The 25,804-nt window shown below is 42.6% G+C and overlaps 1 protein-coding gene and 1 long non-coding RNA gene across 3 annotated transcripts in view; both read left to right on the top strand.

Annotated features, from left to right (window-relative positions):
- The first annotated feature begins 230 nt into the window (after positions 1-230).
- On the top strand, positions 231-5,179 carry LOC132889119 (uncharacterized). Its single transcript, XR_009655003.1, has 2 exons — positions 231-1,049; positions 1,220-5,179. It is a non-coding gene; the product is annotated as an uncharacterized LOC132889119 (long non-coding RNA).
- A 7,349-nt stretch (positions 5,180-12,528) lies between these two features.
- The window catches only part of zbtb8os (zinc finger and BTB domain containing 8 opposite strand), a 57,582-nt gene continuing 44,306 nt past the window's right edge, over positions 12,529-25,804 (top strand). For both annotated transcript variants that reach the window (XM_060925306.1, XM_060925307.1), the window contains exon 1: positions 12,529-12,684. In XM_060925306.1, the coding sequence (XP_060781289.1) occupies positions 12,603-12,684 (82 nt within the window). In that variant the 5' untranslated portion in view covers positions 12,529-12,602. The remainder of the gene's footprint in view (positions 12,685-25,804) is intronic.

Below are 25,804 nucleotides of genomic sequence, written 5' to 3'. Positions count from 1 at the left end.
CACTTACAGTGGTGGGCAAAAGTTTACATACCCCAACAGAATGTTTTGTTTCTTGGCTATTTCTAAGAGAAATTGAATGGTAATACACAAAAACCTTTATTTCACTTGTGGTTAATGGTTGGCTGAAGCCATTTATTGTCAAGAAAATGTTAACTCTTTTTAAACCATTATGACAACAAAAAAACTACACACATGACCCTGATCAAAAGTTTACATACCCCAATTCTTAATACTGTGTATTTCCCCCTTTAACGTCAATAACAGCTTGAAGTCTTTTGTGATAGTTGTCACTGAGTCTCTTTATCTTTTCAGATGGTAAAGCTGCCCATTCTTCTTGGCAAAAAGCCTCCAGTTCCTGTAAAGTCTGGGGCTGTCTTGCATGGACTGCACGTTGGAGGTCTCCCCAGAGTGTCTCAATAATGTTGAGGTCAGGAGACTAAGATGGCCACTCTAAGACCTTCACTTTATGCTGTTGTAGCCACTGACAAGTTGATTTGGCCTTGTGTTTTGGATCATTGTCATGCTGGAATGTCCAAGTTCATCCTATGCGCAGCTTCCGGGCTGAGGCGTGTAGATTTTCCTCCAGTATCTTTTGATAAGTGACTGCATTCATCCTGCCATCAACTCTTACCAAATTTCCAGTGCCTTTGTAGTTCACACATCCCCAAAACATCAGAGATCCACCACCATGTTTCACTGTGGGAATGGTGTACTTTTCATCATAGGCCTTGTTGATTCCTCGCCAGATGTAGCGTTTAGTGTTGTGCCCAAAAAGTTCAATTTTGGTCTCATCACTCCACACAACTTTTTGCCAGAAGGTTTGGGGTGTGTCTCTGTGCAGTCTGGCATATCTTAGACGGGCTTCTTTGTGGCATTTGCGTAGAAGGGGCTTTCTTCTGGCAACTCTCCCATGCAGCCCATTTCTTCTCAAGAGTCTCCTAATTGTACTCTTTGAAACATCCACATCAACTTGTTTCAGAGAATCTCGAAGTTCACCAGATGTTATTTGGGGCTTCTTCTTTACATCATGCACAATTCTTCTAGCAGTGGTGGGTGAAATGTTTCTTGGTCTACCTGAACGGGCTTTGGTGTCTACAGAGCCCCTGACTTTCCACTTCTTGATTATTGTTTGAACAGTGCTGACTGACATTTTTAATTGCTTTGATATTTTCTTATATCCCTTCCCTGATTTATAAAGTTCAACTACTTTTTCACGCAGGTCCTTTGACAATTCCTTTGATTTTCCCATGGCTCAATCTCAAAGATGACGCGCAGCACTGGATGAGGGATAAAAGGTTCTCTCAAAAGTCCAGCAATTTACTGACTTTTATTTTCACCCACTAATTAGAAGAAAACAGATCACAGGTGAAGGTAGTTGCCTTTAATTGCCATTCAGTCCTGTTTATGTCAAATTGTGTACAGGTTTTCAGGCCAATTCACAGGGGTATGTAAACTTTTGATCAGGGTCATTTAGGTAGTTTTTGTTGTTTTCATGGTTTTCAAAGAGTAAACGCAGTAATGAATGCAATAAATAGCTTCAGCCAACCATTAACCACAAGTGAAATAAAGGTTTTTGTGTATTATCATTCAATTTCTCTTAGAAATGGGCAAGAAACGAAATATTCTGTTGGGGTATGTAAACTTTTTCCCACCACTGTAAGTATATGAACTTTTGAAGTTTTGAACTTTCTTAAGGCTGTCATTCTAGACACAAAACGCCCTGCAACTAAACATGCACTGATGTCTTTTCTGGGTCAGAAAATGGATCCCTGACTGCTCTTTATATGACAAGCTTCTCTGTTCTGCAATCTCTCATCACGATCCACTGCAACATCCTTTGACCTGGATTGACGCTATGGTGGTCGCTTATCACTCCCTCAGAAGCACCCTTTGTTCCGCCCCTGGGTTACCTGCTCACTTCAAGCCCTTCCACCTCTATGCCCGTGAACACCAAGGCACAGCCTCTGGGGAGCATGAGGGGGGGAAATGCATCATTGTGCGTTTTTATCCAAAACATTAGACATTGTTGCTCAAGGCTTACCTGCGTGTCTGGGGGCTGTCTCCGCATGTGCTTTGATAGTTTTAGATGCGGAAAAATTGGTTTTGTCTCACCCACTGATCTTGCACTCGTCACATCAAGTTAAACAGGTGTTGCAAAATTTACAGACCCATTAAATTAATTTATCAGTAATTTAATAGATAATTAAATTAACATATGACTATTTATTCTCTGTTCTACTAACACTCTCGAAATTCGTGTCACATCCTCTTTTGATAATGTAGGTCAAGCTCTCGCACGCCTCCTTAATTCTCGGGATGACACTTGGGATGACATTGATATTGTCTGTCTAAAAATCGTACATACTACTAGTATCAGGTTTGATCTCTTTCCTCCAGCCCTCTAGGGATCTTTGTTGGTGGTTTTTGTTCTAAACCCTCAGACGGTTCTTGTTTTATAATTTATAATATTATCACACCTCTGTGGTTATTCTGTGTGTTCAATCAATATCAGCCTGATATTCTGCATGAGACATACGCTCTTCCTTTCTCATTTGATTTTTGTCGTCTTGATTGTGGACAAATTCTCTAAATGGGTAGAAGTTTTTTTCCTGTTTTCGAGAGAACACGAAGGTAGTTACTCGTTTTAATTTATTTATAAGTGCCTTTCAAGGTACCCAAGGACACTGGACAGTAAAATAAGAAAAACAAACAATAAAAGCAGAACAATAAAATAACAACAATAAAATAATAAGAAATCAATAATAATAATAATTATTGTTATAGTTATGGGGTTTCAAATGCCATAGACCCCTTTTACTTCAAAAGTCACACAAAACCTTTGTAAGTATCTCTAAACTAAACTGGTGTTTTCACATTCCTAAATCCTCTGGTATCGTGGAACGTACTAATCGAACATTGAAAGACAAATTAATTAAGGTCATGCAGGACACAGGTTTAGTTCTGTAATCCATAATTCATTCTGGCTGAAATTTGCATGACACCAAGAAACTATTTTTTGGAAGACCTTTCCCCTCTCCCCTGGAAGAAGGGAACTCCGGCTCTGGGTACCTCTGATTTGAAAATGCATATGGATGAGTATTCTGTAGCCCTTTAGATAAGTTGCATAAAATTTGTACCAAGGTCAATAGTACAATATTATCTCCACCACACACCCCTTTCACGCAGGAGACAAGTGCTGGTGTGACTTTTTGAATGATTTGGACAATTGGGAAAACCTAGATATGGTGGGCCTGCAGACATAGTCGCCATTACTTTTGCTGCTGTTTTAACTGATCTTTTTCCACAGTGGATCCATGCCACGCGATTGAAGAAGGCTCCATAACAAAGTTGTGTTACAATGACAAGTTTGCTGCTATTAACGCTTTTTGTGTCCCTATCTAGTCTCCTTCTGGCCAGTTTTCTTTCTCTCTGTCTCTCTATTTCTGAGCTCTACACAGATTCGACTGAGAATCCTCAAGACGTTGTGAACAAAGAGGGGAAGAGATCTTGCGCCCCGTTTGGAACCAATCATCCTCACTACAACCATGACAGTCCTCATCACGGGTTTCGTGACTTCATTGTTGCTCGGGGCAGGGCTACCCGCCCGAGCCTTCATGACTGCTTCATCTTTGCTCGGGGCAGGGTTACCCGCCCGAGCCATCTGAACCACTTCATTGCTCGGGGCAGGGCTACCCGCTCGAGCTGGACTTCATTGCTCGGAGCAGGGTTACCCGTTTGAGCTGGACTTCGAGACAACATATTCTGGACTAACTTCGCTAACTGGACTGCACAAGCGCACACCACACGAATGTGTTATGTCTTTCCTCTGATGCCGTTTTCTAGTATTATTACACATCTCTATGCTCTGAAACTCTATTCTTACAGGACTCTGTTCTCACTATAGGTCGATATGCCTTCTAATTTCATTTTCCCTCACTGTTTTAGAACAAATTACTCTGAAGGAAGTAGCGTGCATTTGGGACGAATTAAGGGGTTTTGAGTTTCTCTAAGCTCCGGTGAGGTGGGACGAGGGCTGATCGGGCATGCCCGCCCTCTGAGCACCAATATACGTCAAGAAGGGCAAAGATTAACTCAAGATTAATTCTCGATGTAATCACATATATGATCATGAGGTGATAATATATGGTCCTAGGATTTGATAATAGTGATACTATTATCAAAGGGGGGGATTGTTAGGTTTATATAAGTATTATTCTTGACCAAGAAGGCAGTAATTTATTAAAATGGTGACAAAATTAAGGATTAACTTCGGTTCAGTTAAAATGACCTTCTGTCTCGGCTGGACATCGTTTGGGAACATTTTTGTTTATTTTGATATGAAATGTGTATTTCTGATCAGAGATGTGTCTGAACGACGCCAAGGTCTGTTTTGATGTCAGATCGACCCACACACACTTTAATGTTGGATGTAATGGTAGCCTTATTGCTGAACAAAGAGTTAAGACTTTATATTTTTGGATTATTGCATATACTATGGCAGTGATTTAAATTTAATTGTTAGATCTAAGATGCATTCAATGATTTAAGTTAGTTTTATAGTTTTAAGTTAGTTTTATAATTACAGAATATAATTTAGGGTTGTTAAGACCTTATGATTCTAATGTTAAGACTTCATGAGTTTAATCCTGAATCCTGTTTGACCTTTCTCTGGTGAAGTAGCATTTCTTTGTTTTGCCAGACATATTCTTTGTTTATGTTTCGTATGACTGTCTTTTAGGTTTGTTCTTATTTACTTATAACATACCTTTGTTGAAAGATTCCGTATGTGCGTAAGCAATGTTTGTATCTTGCTATCATGTCATATGATCAGATATGTTATGATTATTTGACCTGCCCCAAGATCAAGCTGCTCACTTGCTCGCAAGTCAACCACACACACATACATCTGAACACTCCATCAGAACAGTGATGTAATTAAAATGTGACCTGCTCTCACACACACACACACACATAGACACAGATATCAAAATGATGTCACTCACTCACACCCTCCCATAGACACACACACACACACCCCTCTCTGAGGTCACATACAAACAAACACACACACATTCGACAGACACAATAGCCGTTTGGAGAGATTATGATTTGTTATAAAAGGTGTTTGTAATCTTTCATCTTTGGCGAGAATACTGTGAATAAACAGCAGTGAAACCGATCTCTGGTTCTCTGCTTTTTTTGCGGTGTTCCGTCCCAGACGTCTGGGTGGTACGAGGGCGGGGGTCCTGAGAAATAAGTTGACCGATTGACCGTTTCAGACTGGGTTGAACCCCAAAAATTTTCCTGTCATGCATCAGCTAACACACACACACACACTTCCTCCTTTTATAGGGTGCCATTTCTTTTTTCCTAATTGAATGGCTTGTCTTATTTGTCTTGATTTATGGATGAATATCAAAATGAATAAGGATTTAAACTTGTCAGTGTAATCACATTAGTGAGTCTCCTTCGTCTATACATAAATTGACACAAACTAAGGAGCTCTTATAGGATACAAATGTATGTACACTACTGTTCAAAAGTTTGGGGTCACTTTGAAATTTCCTTATTTTTGAAAGAAAAGCGCTATTCCTTCAATGAAGATCACTTTAAACTAATCAGAAATACACTCTGTACATTGCTAATGTGGTAAATGACTATTCTAGCTGCAAATGTCTGGTTTTTGGTGCAATATCTCCATAGGTGTATAGAGGCCCATTTCCAGCAACTCTCACTCCAGTGTTCTAATGGTACAATGTGTTTGCTCATTGCCTCAGAAGGCTAATGGATGATTAGAAAACCCTTGTACAATCATGTTAGCACAGCTGAAAACAGTTTAGCTCTTTAGAGAAGCTATAAAACTGACCTTCCTTTGAGCAGATTGAGTTTCTGGAGCATCACATTTGTGGGGTCGATTAAATGCTCAAAATGGCCAGAAAAATGTCTTGACTATATTTTCTATTCATTTTACAACTTATGGTGGTAAATAAAAGTGTGACTTTTCATGGAAAACACAAAATTGTCTGGGTGACCCCAAACTTTTGAACGGTAGTGTATGTATGTATGTTGTTTTTTTCATGAATTGGTCTTTCATGAATACCACATTTCTTGTGTAAATGCTCCTGTAAACATTTTGTTCGTAAACAATAAACGAGACTCATTTAAAGGACAATTTGCACTGTATGATGCTGCTGTCCTTCAGTTGTATAAAACTAACAAGATGCAGGAGATGGATGGAGATCTTTAAGAATATTTATGTTGGTAGTAAGCAGACTTCACTTTTCAAAGAAGAAGAAGGAAGAAGAAATATATGAAAGAGAAAGATATACTGTATAAGAGAAAAACTGAAATAATCTCCGATAAAATAATTATAGTAGTAAAAGAGCCGTTCAAAAAAAATGATCAGAACCTGAACTGGAAAAGGGAAAAAACTAACAGTGAAGGGGAGCGCTATAAAGATATGTAAGGAATGGGGGTAAAGTTGAGAAAATAAGAGGAGGTAATGAAAGGGGGGAAAGGCAGGAGATACTTTTCTTGGGGCAAATTTGATGGAATACGACACTTTAACACATCAGCCAATGTGATGTGAGTGGTAAGATGGCGGCCAGATGGCTTACTCTGACGGAAGTAGTTGGAAGTTTACTTCCGCTAAAAAAAAAACTGCTAAGGGCAGCCTTTTTTCTTCTTCTCTCCATACTTTATTACTCATTTTCAAATAACAAAACAGGCAATATCTCTTTTTACATATACTCAAAAAAAAAATTCCAAGCAGCATATGACATAATCAAATAATAATACCAATAACAAAACAAAAAACATAATGAAAAATATATAAATTTAAATCAAATTCAAAGGGGGTTTAATCAATATATAATTCCAGTAACTTAGAGAGTCTTAAGGCACTCTTCTTTTTCATTCTTGTTAAGGACTTAAAGAAAACTCGCAAATCATTCTTAAATGCTACAAAACTTGGAGCAACCTTTAAAAAAATCTATATTAAGCTAAGGGAAGCTTGTGCAGAAGAGTGATGTGTTACAAATTAGTATAGGTAATTGTATGGTTCCTTGTAAAATTAAGGATTAATTTCACGAGTGATTTCAAAGTTTTGAAAATTGCCCGAGTCGCAATTTCAAAACTTCGAAATCACTCCTGAAATTGATCCTTAATTTTACAAGGAACCATACAATTACTTGTTTGTAATATATAGGGCCAAATTCATACTTCGGAAGCCATTCAAGTTCACAACATTTGTCATTCACGGTTTCTGAACCAATCAGGGCACAAGACTATCTTGCACGTTTGAATCAGTTTCTAAAGCGTCTTTCATCATAACACAAAAAAACTGCAATAGCACCTTGTCTAACTCACAGCATTCATATGCCACTAGAGAGTCGTTTATTTGTCTTTCTGCGGCTCATTTCTTAAACACGGAAAGCCAAAAAATCATACTTTTTTGGTATTTTCATTTTCGCTTGCAGCTTTCAATTGGTTTACCATTAGAGCCCTGCACTCCCGCGGGAGTCCCGCGGGAGTCCCGCGGGACCCACCGCAAAGCAGTGCGTCCCGCGGGACCCGCCGCAAAGCAGTGCATCATGCGGGACAAATTTTGAAAGCTCATTGCGGGCGCGGGCGGGACCGGAAGTGCACATATGCATGCGGGAGCAGTGATAAGCTGCAGTCCTGCTAACTAAAAATGTGTTTGAAATAAAATTTATAAATTATTAATTTATGTCTATCATATATAATTTGTGCTGGATATTTTATTTGGCATTAATAAAAAAATTTTAAGATGCCTAAATTTGCAGAGAGTCTCAGATTGCCAGATTGAGTGAGGAATGGCATCTTAAATTTGCCATTGATCACCCTAACGGGAAATTCTTTGATCACTCTAATGGCTCGCAGTTCACACCCAGCTAGCAAGAGAACCATGAGTGAAGTGATTTACTGCTTGCGTTAGTCTACAACTCTAATCAGAGAGACAGGTTACACAGTGACGGTAGGCTTGACTCAATGCTATCCCAGAAATCCTTCCTGTAATATGCAAATTTGGCTGTCCAATCAGAGGCGGCCAAATTTGCAAATTTGCACAGGAAGGATTTCTGGGATAGCATTGAGTCAAGCCTACCGGCACTGTGTAACCTGTCTCTCTGATTAGAGTTGTAGACTAACTCAAGCAGTAAATCAATTCACTTCTCTTACTAGCTTTGCTTTGCAATAAAAAAACCAAAACAAAACACACCATTGGTACAAAGCAAGCCCATTCACTTTTTTATGCTGATCAGAGAATTACAATGGTTTCTCATGTGATAAAAATGTGCGATTCGCGATTAAATATTTTAATCGCTTGACAGCACTAATTATTATTATTAGAGACACTACATACTGAATTCAGAAACAAGGTAAATAATAACAAATGTGAACATGAGCTGTAGATATTTATGCTCAAATCCACTCGAAGTAGGGGGCGGGGCACCATCACGCTGTGTCAAGACAAGAACTTTCCTGAGAAATAACGCGAACATCTGCATCATGTGGGATTTGCGGGCGGGAGCGGGACAAAATCATAATTTTTTTTGTGGGCGCGGGCGGGAGCGGGACTGAAAATCATAATTCTTTGCAGGCGGGAGCGGGACTGAAAAATCCGACCCGCGCAGACCTCTATTTACCATTTCTTTGTCAAATATAGCGAAACGCGGCATTGCCGAGTCAGCAGAGTCAGCCATTTTGTTGACAAAATTTGCTAATTTTTGTAACCGTAACCAAGCAACGAACTAGCCAATAGCATTTCAGAAATACGGCCCATGTTAAGGAAAAAAAGCCCTCCTTGACTGACCAATCAGAATTGAGTAATTTGGCCCCATGTATTATGAGATTGAAAACAAATGTTTCAGCTTCCGTAGCTTTTCTGTAGATGATGAAGAGAGGGGATGGGTTTGCATGAGAAGTAAAGACTTAGTATTTAAAGCAAATATTTTATCAAATTCATATGTTTAACGAGAACAACCTCTCAGTGTGGAATAAAGGGTTACGGACAGTTATGCACAGCCAAATCATTACTATATGGCACATTTACTCATTGTGTGTGTTTACCAACCTAATAAAACTCAGAGGTGGATAGTAATGAAGTACATTTACTTGAGTACTGTACTTAATTACACTTTTTGAGTGTCTGTACTTTACTTGAGTATTTTTTTGAAACTTATGACTTTAACTTCACTACATTTGAAAGACAAATATCGTACTTTTCACTCCACTACATTTCTCTCAAGGTCCTCGTTACTCGTTACTATGAAACAGCTTAGAAAGTGGATGGTTTTTTCTTTTCCTTTCTTGTGATTGTTTTTTCACAGGTGACACTGAGACAGCCTGTCAGTAATCACTAGGATCATGTCACGTTCATAAGATCAATGATTTCTCTGCAGCATTATTTAAACACGATCAATTGATGGCAGAATGGAAGGAGACAGTTCTTCTGGGGAACGTACGCACCCATAGCCATACCGAGAACCCATGTTTCAGTTTTCTATATGCATTAAAGATTCATTTTGTTTCAAATGTTTGCTTTGTTTGCCTAAAGTGAACCACATCACAGCCTACAAAAACTTGACATCCAACCTGCGGAAGCATATTGAGGTATATAAACGTTTTATTCCAAGAGAAAGCTTGCAATGAAGTTGTCTGTGTTTTTAGAGCTAGCGATAATGTTGCAATAGCTATGCAGTCTGGTTAGTCAAATGACTTTCTATGAATTTGCCCGCCAAGTTGCCGTAGCCTTGTCCACGGCTAACATTTACACATAGCTAGTTAACTTGGACACTGTTAGTTAGCATTGAAAAACTGAGTTACGCTAACATGAATAACGCGCACTTATCTGAAGTCCTTTCAGAAATATGTTTTTAGCATAATCTTGCCAAATAAACAGAATGTAGAAATCTTTCTTTTCTAGTAGCATTAGCTGCCCAATATGATTTTGAGTTTGAAAAGAGTTTGCTAGCATGTCAGGTGGAGCTTCACTGACTAGCTAGCTTAACGTTAAATCACCATGATGGCACAGCATGCGTTCATTTTGTAAATCCAGTCGGTTGCTTCAGAGGCGTTAGGTTTTGTAAGCGTTGTCAAGTTTATTTGTATAGCGCCTTTTTAACATTGTCGCAAAGCAGCTTTACAGAATTTGAACGACTTAAATTATGAGCTAATTTTATCCCCAATCTATCCCCAACGAGCATGCCTGTGGCGACAGTGGCAAGGAAAAACTCCCTCAGACGACACGAGGAAGAAACCTCGAGAGGAACCAGACTCAAAAGGGAACCCATCCCCATCCGGGCAACAACAGACAACATGACTATAACATTAACAGTCCTAACAAAGTCAGCTTCATTGATGACATAAACCCCCCACCAATGGAAACCTGAGTGCAAAACTGTTCGACAACCGCAGTCCCCAGCCACAAAAACAGCACTGCAAGAGTCCAGAGCGTCCTCCAGGCGCGACCTCCAACTGTCCACATGGGGCCGCCCTCCACAGGAGCGATGCAATGAGACTCCAACCAGACACAGGGCACCAGGATGGATCAGGCAGGTCCGAGGAGTAGAAGAGGCCAGCATCTCGATCCCAGGACCGACATGTAACTCAGAGGGACAGATTTGGGGAAGGGGGAGAAGAGAGAGAAATCACATGCCCAATGGCATGTTAGGTATGCCCAATGTCACCTGAATAAGTAGGAACAGTATACATATTGCACTGAGTACAAGCAGGGACTCCGGCAACTAACTATGACAGCATAACTAAAAGGGGAGAGCCAGAAGGTAACACAGGCATGAAGGAGCCCCGGGACATAAAGCAGCAGCCACTACACCATCAACAAACTCAAGTGAGCAAGGGAGTGGGGACTGACAGCATCCATACATCCCAGTTTACCAAAACACTCTGTCTGACGACCCTCCAGATCTACACCTTTACCTCGTAAACACCATTAACACAAGGCTTGACTAAACAGACATGTTTTCAGCCTAGACTTAAACACTGAGACTGTGTCTGAGTCCCGAACATTACTTGGAAGGCTGTTCCATAACTGTGGAGCTTTGGAAGAAAAGGCTCCGCCCCCTGATGTAGCCTTCACTATATGAGGTACCAGCAGATAGCCTGCACCTTTTGATCTAAGTAGGCGTGGCGGGTCATAGAGGACCAGAAGTTCACTCAGGTACTGTGGCACGAGACCATTCAGTGCTTTAAAGGTCAATAGTAGTATTTTATAATCAATACGATTATATTGATATTGTTGTATTATTGCCACAAAGCGTTGTGGCAATAATACAACAATGCGTTGACAGAAAATGTACTTTTCAGTACTTTAACTTAAGTAAAAAATTTGACTGTACAACTTTCACTTGTATCAGAGTCACATTTGACTAGTGAGATCTGTACTTTGACTTAAGTAATGAAGTTGGGTACTCTGTCCACCTCTGATAAAACTAATAATGCAGGCAAAAAATTCATATGTCTTGTTCCAGGTTGCACTACATGTCAATCCCTTTGCGTTTTATTATCTCATCTCATCTCATCTCATCTCATTATCTCTAGCCACTTTATCCTGTTCTACAGGGTCGCAGGCAAGCTGGAGCCTATCCCAGCTGACTACGGGCGAAAGGCGGGGTACACCCTGGACAAGTCGCCAGGTCATCACAGGGCCGACACATAGACACAGACAACCATTCACACTCACATTCACACCTACGGTCAATTTAGAGTCACCAGTTAACCTAACCTGCATGCCTTTGGACTGTGGGGGAAACCGGAGCACCCGGAGGAAACCCACGCAGACACGGGGAGAACATGCAAACTCCGCACAGAAAGGCCCTCGCCGGCCACGGGGCTCGAACCCAGACCTTCTTGCTGTGAGGCGACAGCGCTAACCGCTACACCACCGTGCGGCCCCCCCTTTGCGTTTTATCTCATCTCATCTCATTATCTCTAGCCGCTTTATCCTGTTCTACAGGGTCGCAGGCAAGCTGGAGCCTATCCCAGCTGACTACGGGCAAAAGGCGGGGTACACCCTGGACAAGTCGCCAGGTCATCACAGGGCTGACACATAGACACAGACAACCATTCACACTCACATTCACACCTACGGTCAATTTAGAGTCACCAGTTAACCTAACCTGCATGTCTTTGGACTGTGGGGGAAACCGGAGCACCCGGAGGAAACCCACGCGGACACGGGGAGAACATGCAAACTCCGCACAGAAAGGCCCTCGCCGGCCCCGGGGCTCGAACCCGGACCTTCTTGCTGTGAGGCGACAGCGCTAACCACTACACCACCGTGCCGCCCGCGTTTTATTATTTATGATTTATACTTCTTTATTCTGTTTAATATTTACTTATCAACTGTTCAAGCAACAAAGCAAATTCCTTGTATGTGAGAACGTACTTGGCAATAAACTTGATTCTGGTTCTGTTAAAGTGGTCCGGGGTGAAACTTATGACTTTTATTTTATAAAATATTCTAGTCTATTTGGCGCGTGCTTCACATTCCGGAAGCTTCATTTAGGAAGTATAGTACACCTTCACGACTGCTTGCCTTAGTTGTATTTTATTTTTGGAGAATGAATGATCGAGAGCTTGACCTTACTGAGACCCAAAAGGCCATAAAGGCCAAATATCCAGCTATCAACAAGAAATATGAATGTAAGTGTGGAAGACTTTATACATTGTTTCGTAGTTTGTTTTGAGGAAACACGTACAGGGTTGCCAGATTGGCGCAAATTCAAGTTGTTTGTGACACCTCTCTCTACGTGAAACATGTGTGGCCGCCATATTACCACGCACATCGGATCGGTACGGTCATATCTCTGCCTAGGAAGCTACACAAAGCTGGGCATGTTATTTATACACGCGGTTTAATCAATGTACAGTATTCAATACATTTAATCATCATAGGTACATTCAAGATTATTATTATTATTATCATTAATTTGACCAAATACAGAGACAATACATGCATAACAGAGAAGAAAACAAAGTTTACATTCCAACATGACAGAACAATTCTGGTTTACACAGAGATGGAGACAGCATGTGGGTCAGGGTCCACAAAAATAACATCATTCCCCTTTGCCCAGAGGCTGTGAACCTTCATATGCTGTTCCAGATCAGCAATTAAAAAAAAAAAAAAAGAAATGCATGGGTGGTGTAGTGGTTAGCACTGTCGCCTCACAGCAAGAAGGTTCTGGGTTCGAGTCCAGTGACCGGCGAGGGCCTTTCTGTGTGGAGTTTGCATGGGTTTCCTCCAGGTGCTCCGGTTTCCTTCACAGTCCAAAGACATGCAGGTGAGGCTAATTGGTGGCTCTGAATTGACCATGAGTGTGAATGGTTGTTTGTGTCAGCCCTGCGTTGACCTGGCGGCTTGTCCAGGGTGTACCCCGCCTCTCGCCCATAATCAGCGAGGATAGGCTCCAGCTGGCCCGTAACCCTGCACAGGATAAGCGGTTATGGATGATGGATGGATTGCCCTGAGTTACCTCACCACTGAAATCTTATCGTGCTTGATGAACATGACATACTTGCCAACCCTCCCGATTTCGGAGGGAGGCTCCCGATTTTAGCCTCCATCTCCCGATCGTATTTGTTAAAAACTGGATAATCTCCCGGTTTTGGGAAATCCCTACCGCCAAGTTAAAAATACTCCCGATTATGTCAGCAGAATCGTATGAGAAACACTGCTGACGTCAACTGATTTTTAACCAATCAATGAACAGAATGACAGTCCCTTCTGTAACGTAGGATTCACCCAGGCTGTCCGACGTTTTTTACACGCAGTCATTCATCATGGCCACTAAACCCAATACCAAATGGCAAAAATATGAATGCGAATACCAGGTTGCATGGGAGAATGAATTTCTATGGATAAGCAAATGTTCGACCAGCCAGTTACACATTTTAAGGTAAAGATACCTTAAATCAGAATATAATGGACATCTCGTCTCGTCTTCGTCCGCTTATCCGGGGCCGGGTCACGGAGGCAACAGTCTGAGCATGGAAGCCCAAACTTCCCTTTCCTCAGACACCTCGGCCAGCTCCTCGGGAAGAACACAGAGGCGTTCCCAGGCCAGCCGAGAGACATAGTCCCTCCAGCATGTCCTGGGTCTTCCCCGGGTCCTCCTCCCGGGGGGACATGCCTGGAACACCTCCCCAGGGAGGCATCCAGGAGGCATCTGAAAGAGATGCCCGAGCCATCTCAGCTGATTCCTCTTGATGTGGAGGAGCAGCGGCTCTACTCCGAGCTCCTCCCGAGTGACTGTGCTTCTCACCCTATCTCTAAGGGAGCGCCCAGCCACCCTGCGAAGGAAACTCATTTTGGCCGCTTGTATCCGCGATCTTGTTCTTTCGGTCATTACCTGAAGCTCATGACCATAGGTGAGAGTCGGAACGTAGGTCAAACGGTAAATCGAGACCTTCGCCTTTTGGCTCAGCTCCTTCACCATGACGGACCGGTAAAGCGACCGCATCACTGCGGAGTCTGCACCGATCCGCCTGTCGATCTCATGCTCTATCCTTCCTTCACTCGTGAACAAGATCCCGAGATACTTAAACTCCTCCACTTGAGGCAGGACTACTCCACCAACCTGGAGAGAGCAAGCCACCCTTTTCCGGTCGAGAACCATGGCCTCGGACTTGGAGGTGCTGATTCTCATCCCAGCCGCTTTGAATTTTATATAATGGACATTTGAGTGTGAAATTAAACTAGTCTTCCTTACCATTTCAGAAACAAACTGTACAACTTCTAAAGTGTTTAGTGAAATTCTGCATGACAGAGAATTTGATTGATGAGTGTATTTGAATAGTGTCGTAGTGTCTTGGTGCTATTTTGAATTTTATGTTTGAAAGTTTACAAGTGAATTATCTGGAAAGTGATTGATAGAGTTTTGAGGTTTTAAGCGAAAGATTACTAGTGAGTGTATTTTGGTCGGACTAAAATTTTGCATTCAAGTGAATTTCTTTGTGGAGTATATTTTGATAGTATGGTAGTATGTATAGTGCCATTTTAAAATCTAATCTCATCTCATTATCTCTAGCCGCTTTATCCTGTTCTACAGGGTCGCAGGCAAGCTGGAGCCTATCCCAGCTGACTACGGGCGAAAGGCGGGGTACACCCTGGACAAGTCGCCAGGTCATCACAGGGCTGACACATACACTACGTTTACATGCACATAGAGAGAATCGAATTTCTGCCGTTGCTCGACTGAAATCGAAGTTCAAAATGCCATGTATACACCTTAATTCGGCTGAAATTGAACCGAACTTGATTTCTCGGAATCGAGCTACACGACCACTAGATCGATAGGGTATACATTATTACACGACTATTATTGTGCAAAATAAGTTGTCTTACAAAACAGTGGTCTGCGCCGGACAGTTTGTAGCCATAGTCTGTTAGAGCAAGCCTAACAGCTTGAACACGGAACTGCTAGTGTTGCCAGATTGGGGGTTTTAAGTGCATTTTAGCGGATTTGAACATGTTTTGGGCTGGAAAACGTCAGCAGTATCCGGCAACACTATAGCTCTTCTTCATGACGACAACCGGAAGTGTACCAACACGATGGGGCGTGTAGCGCCACGTGTGGCTCGGGTGCACAATGCACCTTGCACAATAGCCCGATTTCACTTGTGCATGTAGGATTGGATTTCTCTGCTACCCCTGCTGGGACCCTTTGCTCGATTACCAACAGCAGCTCGATTTGGACGTGCATGTAAACGTAGTCACAGACACAGACAACCATTCACACTCACATTCACACCTACGGTCAATCTAGAGTCACCAGTTAACCTAACCTGCATGTCTTTGGACTGTGGGGGAAACCGGAGCACCCGGAGGAAACCCACGCAGTATTTATTTAATTGAGTTGTTACTATTTTGGTTAAATCTTTATTAAAATTTTATTTAATTTATATGATATTATAGTTCCCTGTATTTTTACTTGAGCTCACAGAAGGAAAACACATTTGATGCAATCCAATAATACTTTCATTTACTGTGACTATTTTAAGAAATTATAAACATTCTTCTAAAGCAGTGGTTTTCAAAGTGGGGGCCGCGGCCCCCTGGGGGGCCACCAGGGGGCGCTAGGGGGGCCTCAAAGTTGGAGGGACGATAACACAAAACTTGCGAAAAAAATATAAAAAAAAATAATTAAATATATTGTAATTAGTTTTTTAATCATTATTATAATATATAATTATTAATAATACATCATATCGAAACGTTTGCCATGCTCATCTCTCCGATTGCCTGTGACGTTGCGGTTTGCGCCATTTATCAAGCTGCTTTGCTCCTCAAGCTAGTGTATTGTGGAGGAAATACTATTTTGTAAAGCACTTGAAAGAAGAACTACTGGGAAAGACATTTTTCAAGTTTTGGACGATTACATCGAGTCTAACGGATTGGACTGGACCCGTTGTGTGTGGGGGTGTTCGGACGGAGCCGCGGCAATGACCAGGAAGATCAGTGGAGTGACCGCGCTCATTAAGCAGAAGGCCCTGCATGTAGTGGCCACACACTGCATGCTCCATCGCGAGGCACTGGTCACAAAAAGGATGGATAACAAGTTGAATCAGGTACTACAGGAGGTTATACAAGTAGTGAATTTGATTAAAGCCCATCCCATGAAACACAGACTGTTTACCCTGCTTTGTAATGAGATGGGCGCTCGTTTTGAGGGGCTGCTGCTTCATTTGAACGTGCGCTGGCTGTCACGGGGCGCAGTTTTGAACCGTGTCTATGAGCTGCGGAGGGAGGTTGCAGAGTTCCTCTCATCTGAAAAGCATCAGCTGGCAGATCACCGATGCAACCTGGATCCGCAAACTTGCATACATGTCAGACATTTTCCAGCATCTAAATGTACTGAATCAAAGCATGCAAGGACGTGACACGTACATACTCCAGGTCCAAGACAAAGTGCGTGGTTTTTCCAAAAAGATCATGCTGTGGTCAAACAAGCTCCAGGAGGGAGTTACAGAAATGTTCCCACTACTTCACCAGGAACTGCTGTCATGTGATGATTTGGGCTCCGTCTCTCCATTGATCCAGTCCCACCTGGAGCACCTCCAAGGATATTTCAAAAACTATTTCCCTGACCTCGAAAACACACATTTAAACTGGGTTAGGAACCCCTTTGCCCCCGGTGTCGGTTCTAGTCTGGACTTAGTCACAGGAGGAGCTGATTTGAGATGACAAACTCAGGGGGTTTAAAAATGGACTTTGAGGCTCTTCCCCTGTTGCACCTGTCTAACTACTGGCTACATGTAAGAAAGGACTATCCCAGCTTGGCTGACAGGGCATTGAAATGCCTTCTTTTTGCAACAACCTACTTGTGTGAGTCTGGCTTTTCAACTTTAAAGGTACTCAAAACCAAACACAGAGCACGTCTACATGTGGACACTCGGTGCGTTTACATGCACATAGAGAAAATCGAATTTCTGCCGTTGCTCGACTGAAATCGAAATTCAAAATGCCATGTATACACCTTAATTCGGCTGAAATTGAACCGAACTTGATTTCTCGGAATCGAGCTACACGACCTAGATTATGCGATTTCTGCCGAGCTACTTAGTGCATGTAAACCCTATTGAGCTACGTATTCGAGCTACTTACTTCAGCACTGCCCCTTCCGGAAGTGACGAGACCACAAGCGGGAAAAACAACAGCCTCGGTCGGCATGACAACGGCATGAATCTTTTCTTTTTGTGGCATTGTTTGCACTGTTAAAATTTAGCTCACTTACTGTATCACCAAATACATCTGTACAGCTGTTGCATAGCTGTGAATTGTGTACATAAACAAGTCACTGTGTGTGTGTGTGTGTGTGTATAGATGTCCAACATCTGAAGAATGTCAATAAAAACAAAATAATTGAACTTTGTGTGTTTATTAAGACATAAATTGTAAGCAAAAAATGGACTTTAGAAAAATATTTTTTTGTAAGCAAAAAAAAAATTTTTGTAAGCAAAAAATGGACTTTAGAAAAATATACAATTGTGCAAAATAAGTTGTCTTACAAAACAGTGGTCTGCGCAGGACAGTTTGTAGCCATGCAGTCTGTTAGAGCAAGCCTAACAGCTTGAGCACGGAACTTGTGAACACAGAACTGCCAGTGTTGCCAGATTGAGCGGTTTTAAGTGCATTTTGGCGGATTTGAACATGTTTTGGGCTGGAAAACGTCAGCAGTATCTGGCAACACTGCTGATAACTTTGTTTATACTCTTGAATAGCTCTTCATGACGACAACCGGAAGTGTACCAACACGATGGGGTGTGTAGCGCCACCTGTGGCTCGGGTGCACAATGCACCTCACACAATAGCTCGATTTCATTGTGTGCATGTACGATTGGATTTCTCTGGCACCCCTGCTGGGACCTTCAGCTCGATTACCGACAGCAGCTCGATTTGGATGTGCATGTAAACGTAGTCACTGACATGCGTATGGCACTGACGGAGATTAAGACCAGGGTTGACAAACTATGTAGGAGCCACCAAGCCCATCCCTCCCACTAGTGTAAACCGTCTGTCACTCCCAGACACACACACGCACACAACTGAGAGTGCTTTGATTTCTTTTGTGCTGTTCTTATCAACAGTTTATTGTTCAGTGCGAAAATATTTGTGTTGAAAACGTTAGTTAATAATATTCTTATGCTAAACAAATGTAACAATTATTGAATATTGAATAAAAGTAAGAGAAAACATTCTAAAAGTTGTTTCTTTACATATTTTGTAGCATTGTCTGTGGGTTTGCAAAGGGGGTCCCCGGCCAGAAGCTAATGCTGTTTGGGGGGCCTTGGCATGGAAAAGTTTGGGAACCCCTGTTCTAAAGCATCACTTGTGTTATTTTCTGTGGGTCTCTGTATGTATACAATATTCAGGCATGAGATTTGTCAGCTAAAAATCTGATTTAAGACTTCCCTTTCATGATTGTTATATTAAAATTCAGGACGAGTATTATTTCAGATTTTTCACTCTGAGCTCTCTCATGCCTGATACATGAATCCCATAACCTATAGTAACTGATACAACCCCGATTCCAAAAAAGTTGGGACAAAGTACAAATTGTAAATAAAAACGGAATGCAATAATTTACAAATCTCAAAAACTGATATTGTATTCACAATAGAACATAGACAACATATCAAATGTCGAAAGTGAGACATTTTGAAATTTCATGCCAAATATTGGCTCATTTGAAATTTCATGACAGCAACACATCTCAAAAAAGTTGGGACAGTGGCAATAAGTGGCTGGAAAAGTTAAAGGTACAAAAAAGGAACAGCTGGAGGACCAAATTGCAACTCATTAGGTCAATTGGCAATAGGTCATTAACATTACTGGGTATAAAAAGAGCATCTTGGAGTGGCAGCGGCTCTCAGAAGTAAAGATGGGAAGAGGATCACCAATCCCCCTAATTCTGCGCCGACAAATAGTGGAGCAATATCAGAAAGGAGTTCGACAGTGTAAAATTGCAAAGAGTTTGAACATATCATCTACAGTGTATAATATCATCAAAAGATTCAGAGAATCTGGAAGAATCTCTGTGCGTAAGGGTCAAGGCCGGAAAACCATACTGGGTGCCCGTGATCTTCGGGCCCTTAGACGGCACTGCATCACATACAGGCATGCTTCTGTATTGGAAATCACAAAATGGGCTCAGGAATATTTCCAGAGAACATTATCTGTGAACACAATTCACCGTGCCATCCGCCGTTGCCAGCTAAAACTCTATAGTTCAAAGAAGAAGTCGTATCTAAACATGATCCAGAAGCACAGACGTCTTCTCTGGGCCAAGGCTCATTTAAAATGGACTGTGGCAAAGTGGAAAACTGTTCTGTGGTCAGACGAATCAAAATTTGAAGTTCTTTATGGAAATCAGGGACGCCGTGCCATTCGGACTAAAGAGGAGAAGGACGACCCAAGTTATCATCAGCGCTCAGTTCAGAAGCCTGCATCTCTGATGATATGGGGTTGCATTAGTGCATGTGGCATGGGCAGCTTACACATCTGGAAAGACACCATCAATGCTGAAAGGTATATCCAGGTTCTAGAGCAACATATGGTCCCATCCAGACGACGTCTCTTTCAGGGAAGACCTTGCATTTTCCAACATGACAATGCCAAACCACATACTGCATCAATTACAGCATCATGGCTGCGTAGAAGAAGGGTCCGGGTACTGAACTGGCCAGCCTGCAGTCCAGATCTTTCACCCATAGAAAACATTTGGTGCATCATAAAACGGAAGATAGGACAAAAAAGACCTAAGACAGTTGAGCAACTAGAATCCTACATTAGACAAGAATGGGTTAACATTCCTATCCCTAAACTTGAGCAACTTGTCTCCTCAGTCCCCAGACGTTTACAGACTGTTGTAAAGAGAAAAGGGGATGTCTCACAGTGGTAAACATGGCCTTGTCCCAACTTTTTTGAGATGTGTTGTTGTCATGAAATTTAAAATCACCTAATTTTTCTCTTTAAGTGATACATTTTCTCAGTTTAAACATTTGATATGTCATCTATGTTCTATTCTGAATAAAATATGGAATTTTGAAACTTCCACATCATTGCATTCCATTTTTATTTACAATTTGTACTTTGTCCCAACTTTTTTGGAATCGGGGTTGTAGAACAATATCAACAATTCAAAAACTCTTTAATTGTATAAATTTCAAATGGTTTGCAATTAATTGGGATCCACTGTTTTTATCGTTTCAACCGCGCATCATACCCTCATCCAATTGAAAATGTCGTTCGCACACTTTTCTCCCGCGTGAGAATTTTGAAAAGTTGGCAAGTATGACATGACCTTGTTTGTTCCATGGAGACACTGAGACAACACAACTATACGTGAGAATTTGGAAATATTCAGTCACAATTAAAGTGCAAAGTGTGTGTATAACTGTGTGTGTGTGTGTGTGTATAGATGATGATGATGTAAGGGGAAGATAGTCCAGCATGAACTCCTTTTCAAACCAGAATCAAAATCATGTTTATTGGCCAAGTATGCTGACACACACAAGGACTTTGGTTCCGGAAGTTAGTGTCTCCCTAGAGTACAGAAAAGGGGAAAGAAGGTGTAGTATATGTATTATAAGAAAAATTTAGATAAGTATATGTAATGTACAACCCCGCTTCCAAAAAAGTTGGGACAAAGTACAAATTGTAAATAAAAACAGAATGCAATAATTTACAAATCTTAAAAACTGATATTGTATTCACAATAGAACATAGACAACATATCAAATGTCGAAAGTGAGACATTTTGAAATTTCATGCCAAATATTGGCTCATTTGAAATTTCATGACAGCAACACATCTCAAAAAAGTTGGGACAGGGGCAATAAGAGGCTGGAAAAGTTAAAGGTACAAAAAAGGAACCGCTGGAGGACCAAATTGCAACTCATTAGGTCAATTGGCAATAGGTCATTAACATGACTGGGTATAAAAAGAGCATCTTGGAGTGGCAGCGGCTCTCAGAAGTAAAGATGGGAAGAGGATCACCAATCCCCCTAATTCTGCGCCGACAAATAGTGGAGCAATATCAGAAAGGAGTTCGACAGTGTAAAATTGCAAAGAGTTTGAACATATCATCTACAGTGTATAATATCATCAAAAGATTCAGAGAATCTGGAAGAATCTCTGTGCGTAAGGGTCAAGGCCGGAAAACCATACTGGGTGCCCGTGATCTTTGGGCCCTTAGATGGCACTGCATCACATACAGGCATGCTTCTGTATTGGAAATCCCAAAATGGGCTCAGGAATATTTCCAGAGAACATTATCTGTGAACACAATTCACCGTGCCATCCGCCGTTGCCAGCTAAAACTCTATAGTTCAAAGAAGAAGCCGTATCTAAACATGATCCAGAAGCGCAGACGTCTTCTCTGGGCCAAGGCTCATTTAAAATGGACTGTGGCAAAGTGGAAAACTGTTCTGTGGTCAGATGAATCAAAATTTGAAGTTCTTTATGGAAATCAGGGACGCCGTGTCATTCGGACTAAAGAGGAGAAGGACGACCCAAGTTGTTAGATTAGATTAGATTAAACTTTATTGATCCCTTTGGGCGGGTTCCCTCAGGGAAATTAAGATTCCAGCAGCATCATTACAGATAAACAGAGAAAAGAAATAGAGAAAACTTCTAGATAAATTAAAATAAATTAAGTATTTACATATACAAATATAAAAAGAAAAAGATATGGGGAAGAGAGGGAGGGGGAGGGGGGAAAGGTGGTGGTGGGGTGGCGACAGCAGAGATATTGCACTTTTATATTGCACATTGTCCGGTATTGCTTATTGTTAGGCTAGGCTACTGCTCCTTCCCGTCCTCTGTCCTCCTGTTACCCCTCCTCCCCCCCAGAGAGGAGTTGTACAGTCTGATGGCATGAGGGACAAAGGAGTTTTTAAGTCTGTTCGTCCTGCACTTGGGAAAGAGCATTCTGTCACTGAACAGGCTCCTCTGGTTGCTGATGACGGTGTGCAGAGGGTGACTGGCATCGTCCATCATGTTCAATAGTTTGTCCATAGACCTCTTCTCTGCCACTGTCACCAGAGAGTCCAGCTTCACGCCGACCACAGAGCCAGCCCGCCTGATCAGTTTGTCCAGCCTGGATGTGTCCTTCTTGGATGTGCTGCCCCCCCAGCACACCACGGTGTAAAACAGGACACTGGCGACTACAGACTGATAGAACATCCACAGGAGTTTCCTGCAGATGTTAAAGGACTGCAGGCTCCTAAGGAAGTATAGCCTACTCTGTCCCTTCCTGTATAAGTGTTTGGTGTTGCAGTCCAGTTCAGCTTGCTGTCCAGCCACAGCCCGAGGTACTTGTAGGAATCCACAGCCTCCACCTTGACTCCCTCAATCAGAACTGGTCGTGACCTTGGTCTGGACCTCCCAAAGTCAGTGACCAGCTCCTAGGTCTTCGAGGTGTTGAGCTGCAGATGGTTCCTGTTGCACCACACAGCAAAGTCCCTCACCAGGCTCCTATACTCCTCCTCTCTGTCGTCACTGATACACCCAGCGATGGCTGTGTCATCGGCAAACTTCTGAATGTGACACAGCTCCGAGTTGTAGCAGAAGTCCGCGGTGTACAGGGTGAAGAGAAGAGGGGCCAGCATCGTGCCCTGGGGTGCTCCGGTGCTGCTAATCACAGTGTCAGACGTGATGTCCTTCAGCCTGACGTACTGCAGCCTGTCAGTGAGGTAGCTGGAGATCCAGGTGACCAGGCAGGGGTCCACTCACATCCTGTTCAGTTTGTCCTGAAGCAGTAGGGGCTGGATGGTGTTGAAGGCACTCGAGAAGTCCAAGAAGAGGATCCTCACTGTGCCATTTCCCTTATCCAGATGCGAGTGGGCTTGGTGTAGCAGGTAGAGGATGGCGTCTTTCACACCGACACCTGCCCAGTATGCAAACTGCAGACAGTCCTGGGCATGTTGTACCTGGGGTCTGAGGAGGCTGAGGAAGAGCCGCTCCAACGTCTTCATCAGATGTGAAGTGAGTGCCACCGGTCGGAAGTTGTTCAGCTCGCTGGGCCGATTCTTTTTGGGAACTGGAACGGTACATGATGTCTTCCAGAGGGTGGGCACTCTCCCCAGCTGCAGGCTGAGGTTGAAGATACGTTGGAGTGGTTCACCCAGTTCAGCAGCACAAGTCTTCAGTAGTCAGGGACACACCTTGTCTGGGCCTGCTGCTTTCCTGGGGTGAAGCTTCCTCAGTTGACCTCTGACCTGGTCTGCAGTAATGGGAGGAGTCTGTGTTGAGGTGGGGGAGGAGGGGGCTGCTGTGATGACTGGGGGGGGAAGTGTGTTGAGGGAAGGAGAAATGGTTGCAGTGAGGGAGAGGGTGGGGGGGACGTGGGCTGGTTGAACCGATTGAAGAAGTCATTCAGCTTGTTCGCCCTCTCCACTGTCCCCTCAACGACTCTGGTCTTTGTATTGTGGCCTGTGATGGTTTTCACACCTTCCCAGACTTCCCTCATGCTGTTCTCCGTCAGCTTCTGCTCCACCTTTCTCCTGTAGCTGTCCTTAGCTTCCCTCATGCAGCATTTTACCTCCTGCTGTGCTGCTTTCATTGCCTCCCTATCCCTGCTCCTGAAGGCGGCCTTCTTCCTGTTGAGGACAACTTTGACTTCCTGTGTTACCCATGGCTTGTTATTAGGGTAACACCGTACAGTCTTAGCGGGGGAGACCACATCTGCACAGAAGTTAAGGTAATCCGTCAGACAGTGTGTTAGCCCCTATTGAGGTATTTCACCCACGTGACCAAGTCACGTGACGCAGCCATTTTGGATGGCACGCTTAAGTCCTTCAGTGCAAGGCAGTATGAAATGGTGGAGACCTTTGCACATTTTAACAAGAAAGTAAGCTATGATTCGTGTTAAATTGGATCTGTCTTTTATCACAAACACTGTACCCAGCCTTGGTATGGAGCCCTGTTTATTTATTTCTGTGTCCCGTTTCTTTCTAGCCTCTGTTATTGCGTTTTATGTCTGATGTCTGCTACATGCAACCCTAGACAAATTAACACTGCCTTGTTTCACTGCTCAGATGGGTTAACAAACACTGACCCATTTACTTTTTGCTATATATTTTATCAAAATTGCGTTAACTGATAAACTAACCTGAAATGAAATGATCACTGCAAAGTCTGGAGTACTCTGTTGGCTCCCAATCCTGTCTCTTCACAGCTGAAATCCATTTGGCCCTCTTGTCTGGGTCAGTAGGAAACCGGTAGTGATGTGTCGGTCGCGAACGATCCGGTTCAAAGAGCCGGCTCTTTGAAGTGAACGACGGGAGCCGGCTCTTCGGTGGGAGCCGAGTTGGGGAGCCGAATTAGTTTTTTGTCCTTAGGTGCCTCAGAGAGAGAGACTTTCACAAAAAAAGTTGCTGTCCGATTGCGTCTTTGTGTTGTCTATTACCATTCAAAGGAAAAAAAGTAGCATGGTGTACGCCTACTTTTTTTGGTTGGGGGGGTTGATGTCATTCACAGCTGCAAAAATACGAAAATTGGTGTAATGCTTAAAGCTGTGGAGCGCAGGGGAGAGGAGTCTGTGAGGCACCTGAGGAGGGGAAAATCAGCTGTGTATTTTATATTGGTAATATAACACAGTTTTGCATTATGTTTGTGAGAAAATAATTTATTAATTGGTAAGTTAGTTTTATTTCTATAGCTAGAACATTGTTACACTGCTATACTTTACAAAGCTTTACAATGGCTACAAAAACTAAAAAAATAAAATGGAAAACATCCTATTGATGATAAAATATAAATAATAATGTAATTAATTAACTAGTTAATTGCAGCAATTAAATCAAAAATAAAATCTCAGGAGCCGTTTGGGAGCTGAAAGAGCCGGCTCCTTATAGTAAGAAGAGCCAAAAGAGCCGGCTCCCGAAAAAGAGCCGAAATTCCCATCACTAGAAACCGGTAAAAGGAGCGTCCTGCACGCTGTCCCTGTCTGTTGTGGCAGCCCACAGCACAACAAGCAAACACCATGGCTATTTATAGAGTGCTTACTGACAAATTAATCTATTCTAGGTGTCTGTAACACGTTTTTTTTCAAGCTGGTTCTCCCTCTCTGTCTGCAGCGTTAGTATGTAGCTTGACGTTCAAAATGGCGGACACCGGGGCGTCACGTGACCCTGTGACGTCAGGTGAAATACCTCAATATGTCCTCACAGTGTGGGCTAAGCAGCACATCCCAGTCCGTGATGTTATAACAGTCTCTGAGGGCATCTTCCATTTCAGGGGACCATCTCCTGATGGAGC

The sequence above is a fragment of the Neoarius graeffei genome, chromosome 7, assembly GCF_027579695.1.
Source record: "Neoarius graeffei isolate fNeoGra1 chromosome 7, fNeoGra1.pri, whole genome shotgun sequence".
Classification (NCBI taxonomy): Eukaryota; Metazoa; Chordata; class Actinopteri; order Siluriformes; family Ariidae; genus Neoarius; species Neoarius graeffei.
The sequence above is the reverse complement of the archived record's forward strand: the minus strand, read 5'-3'. Positions and strand labels throughout refer to the sequence as shown.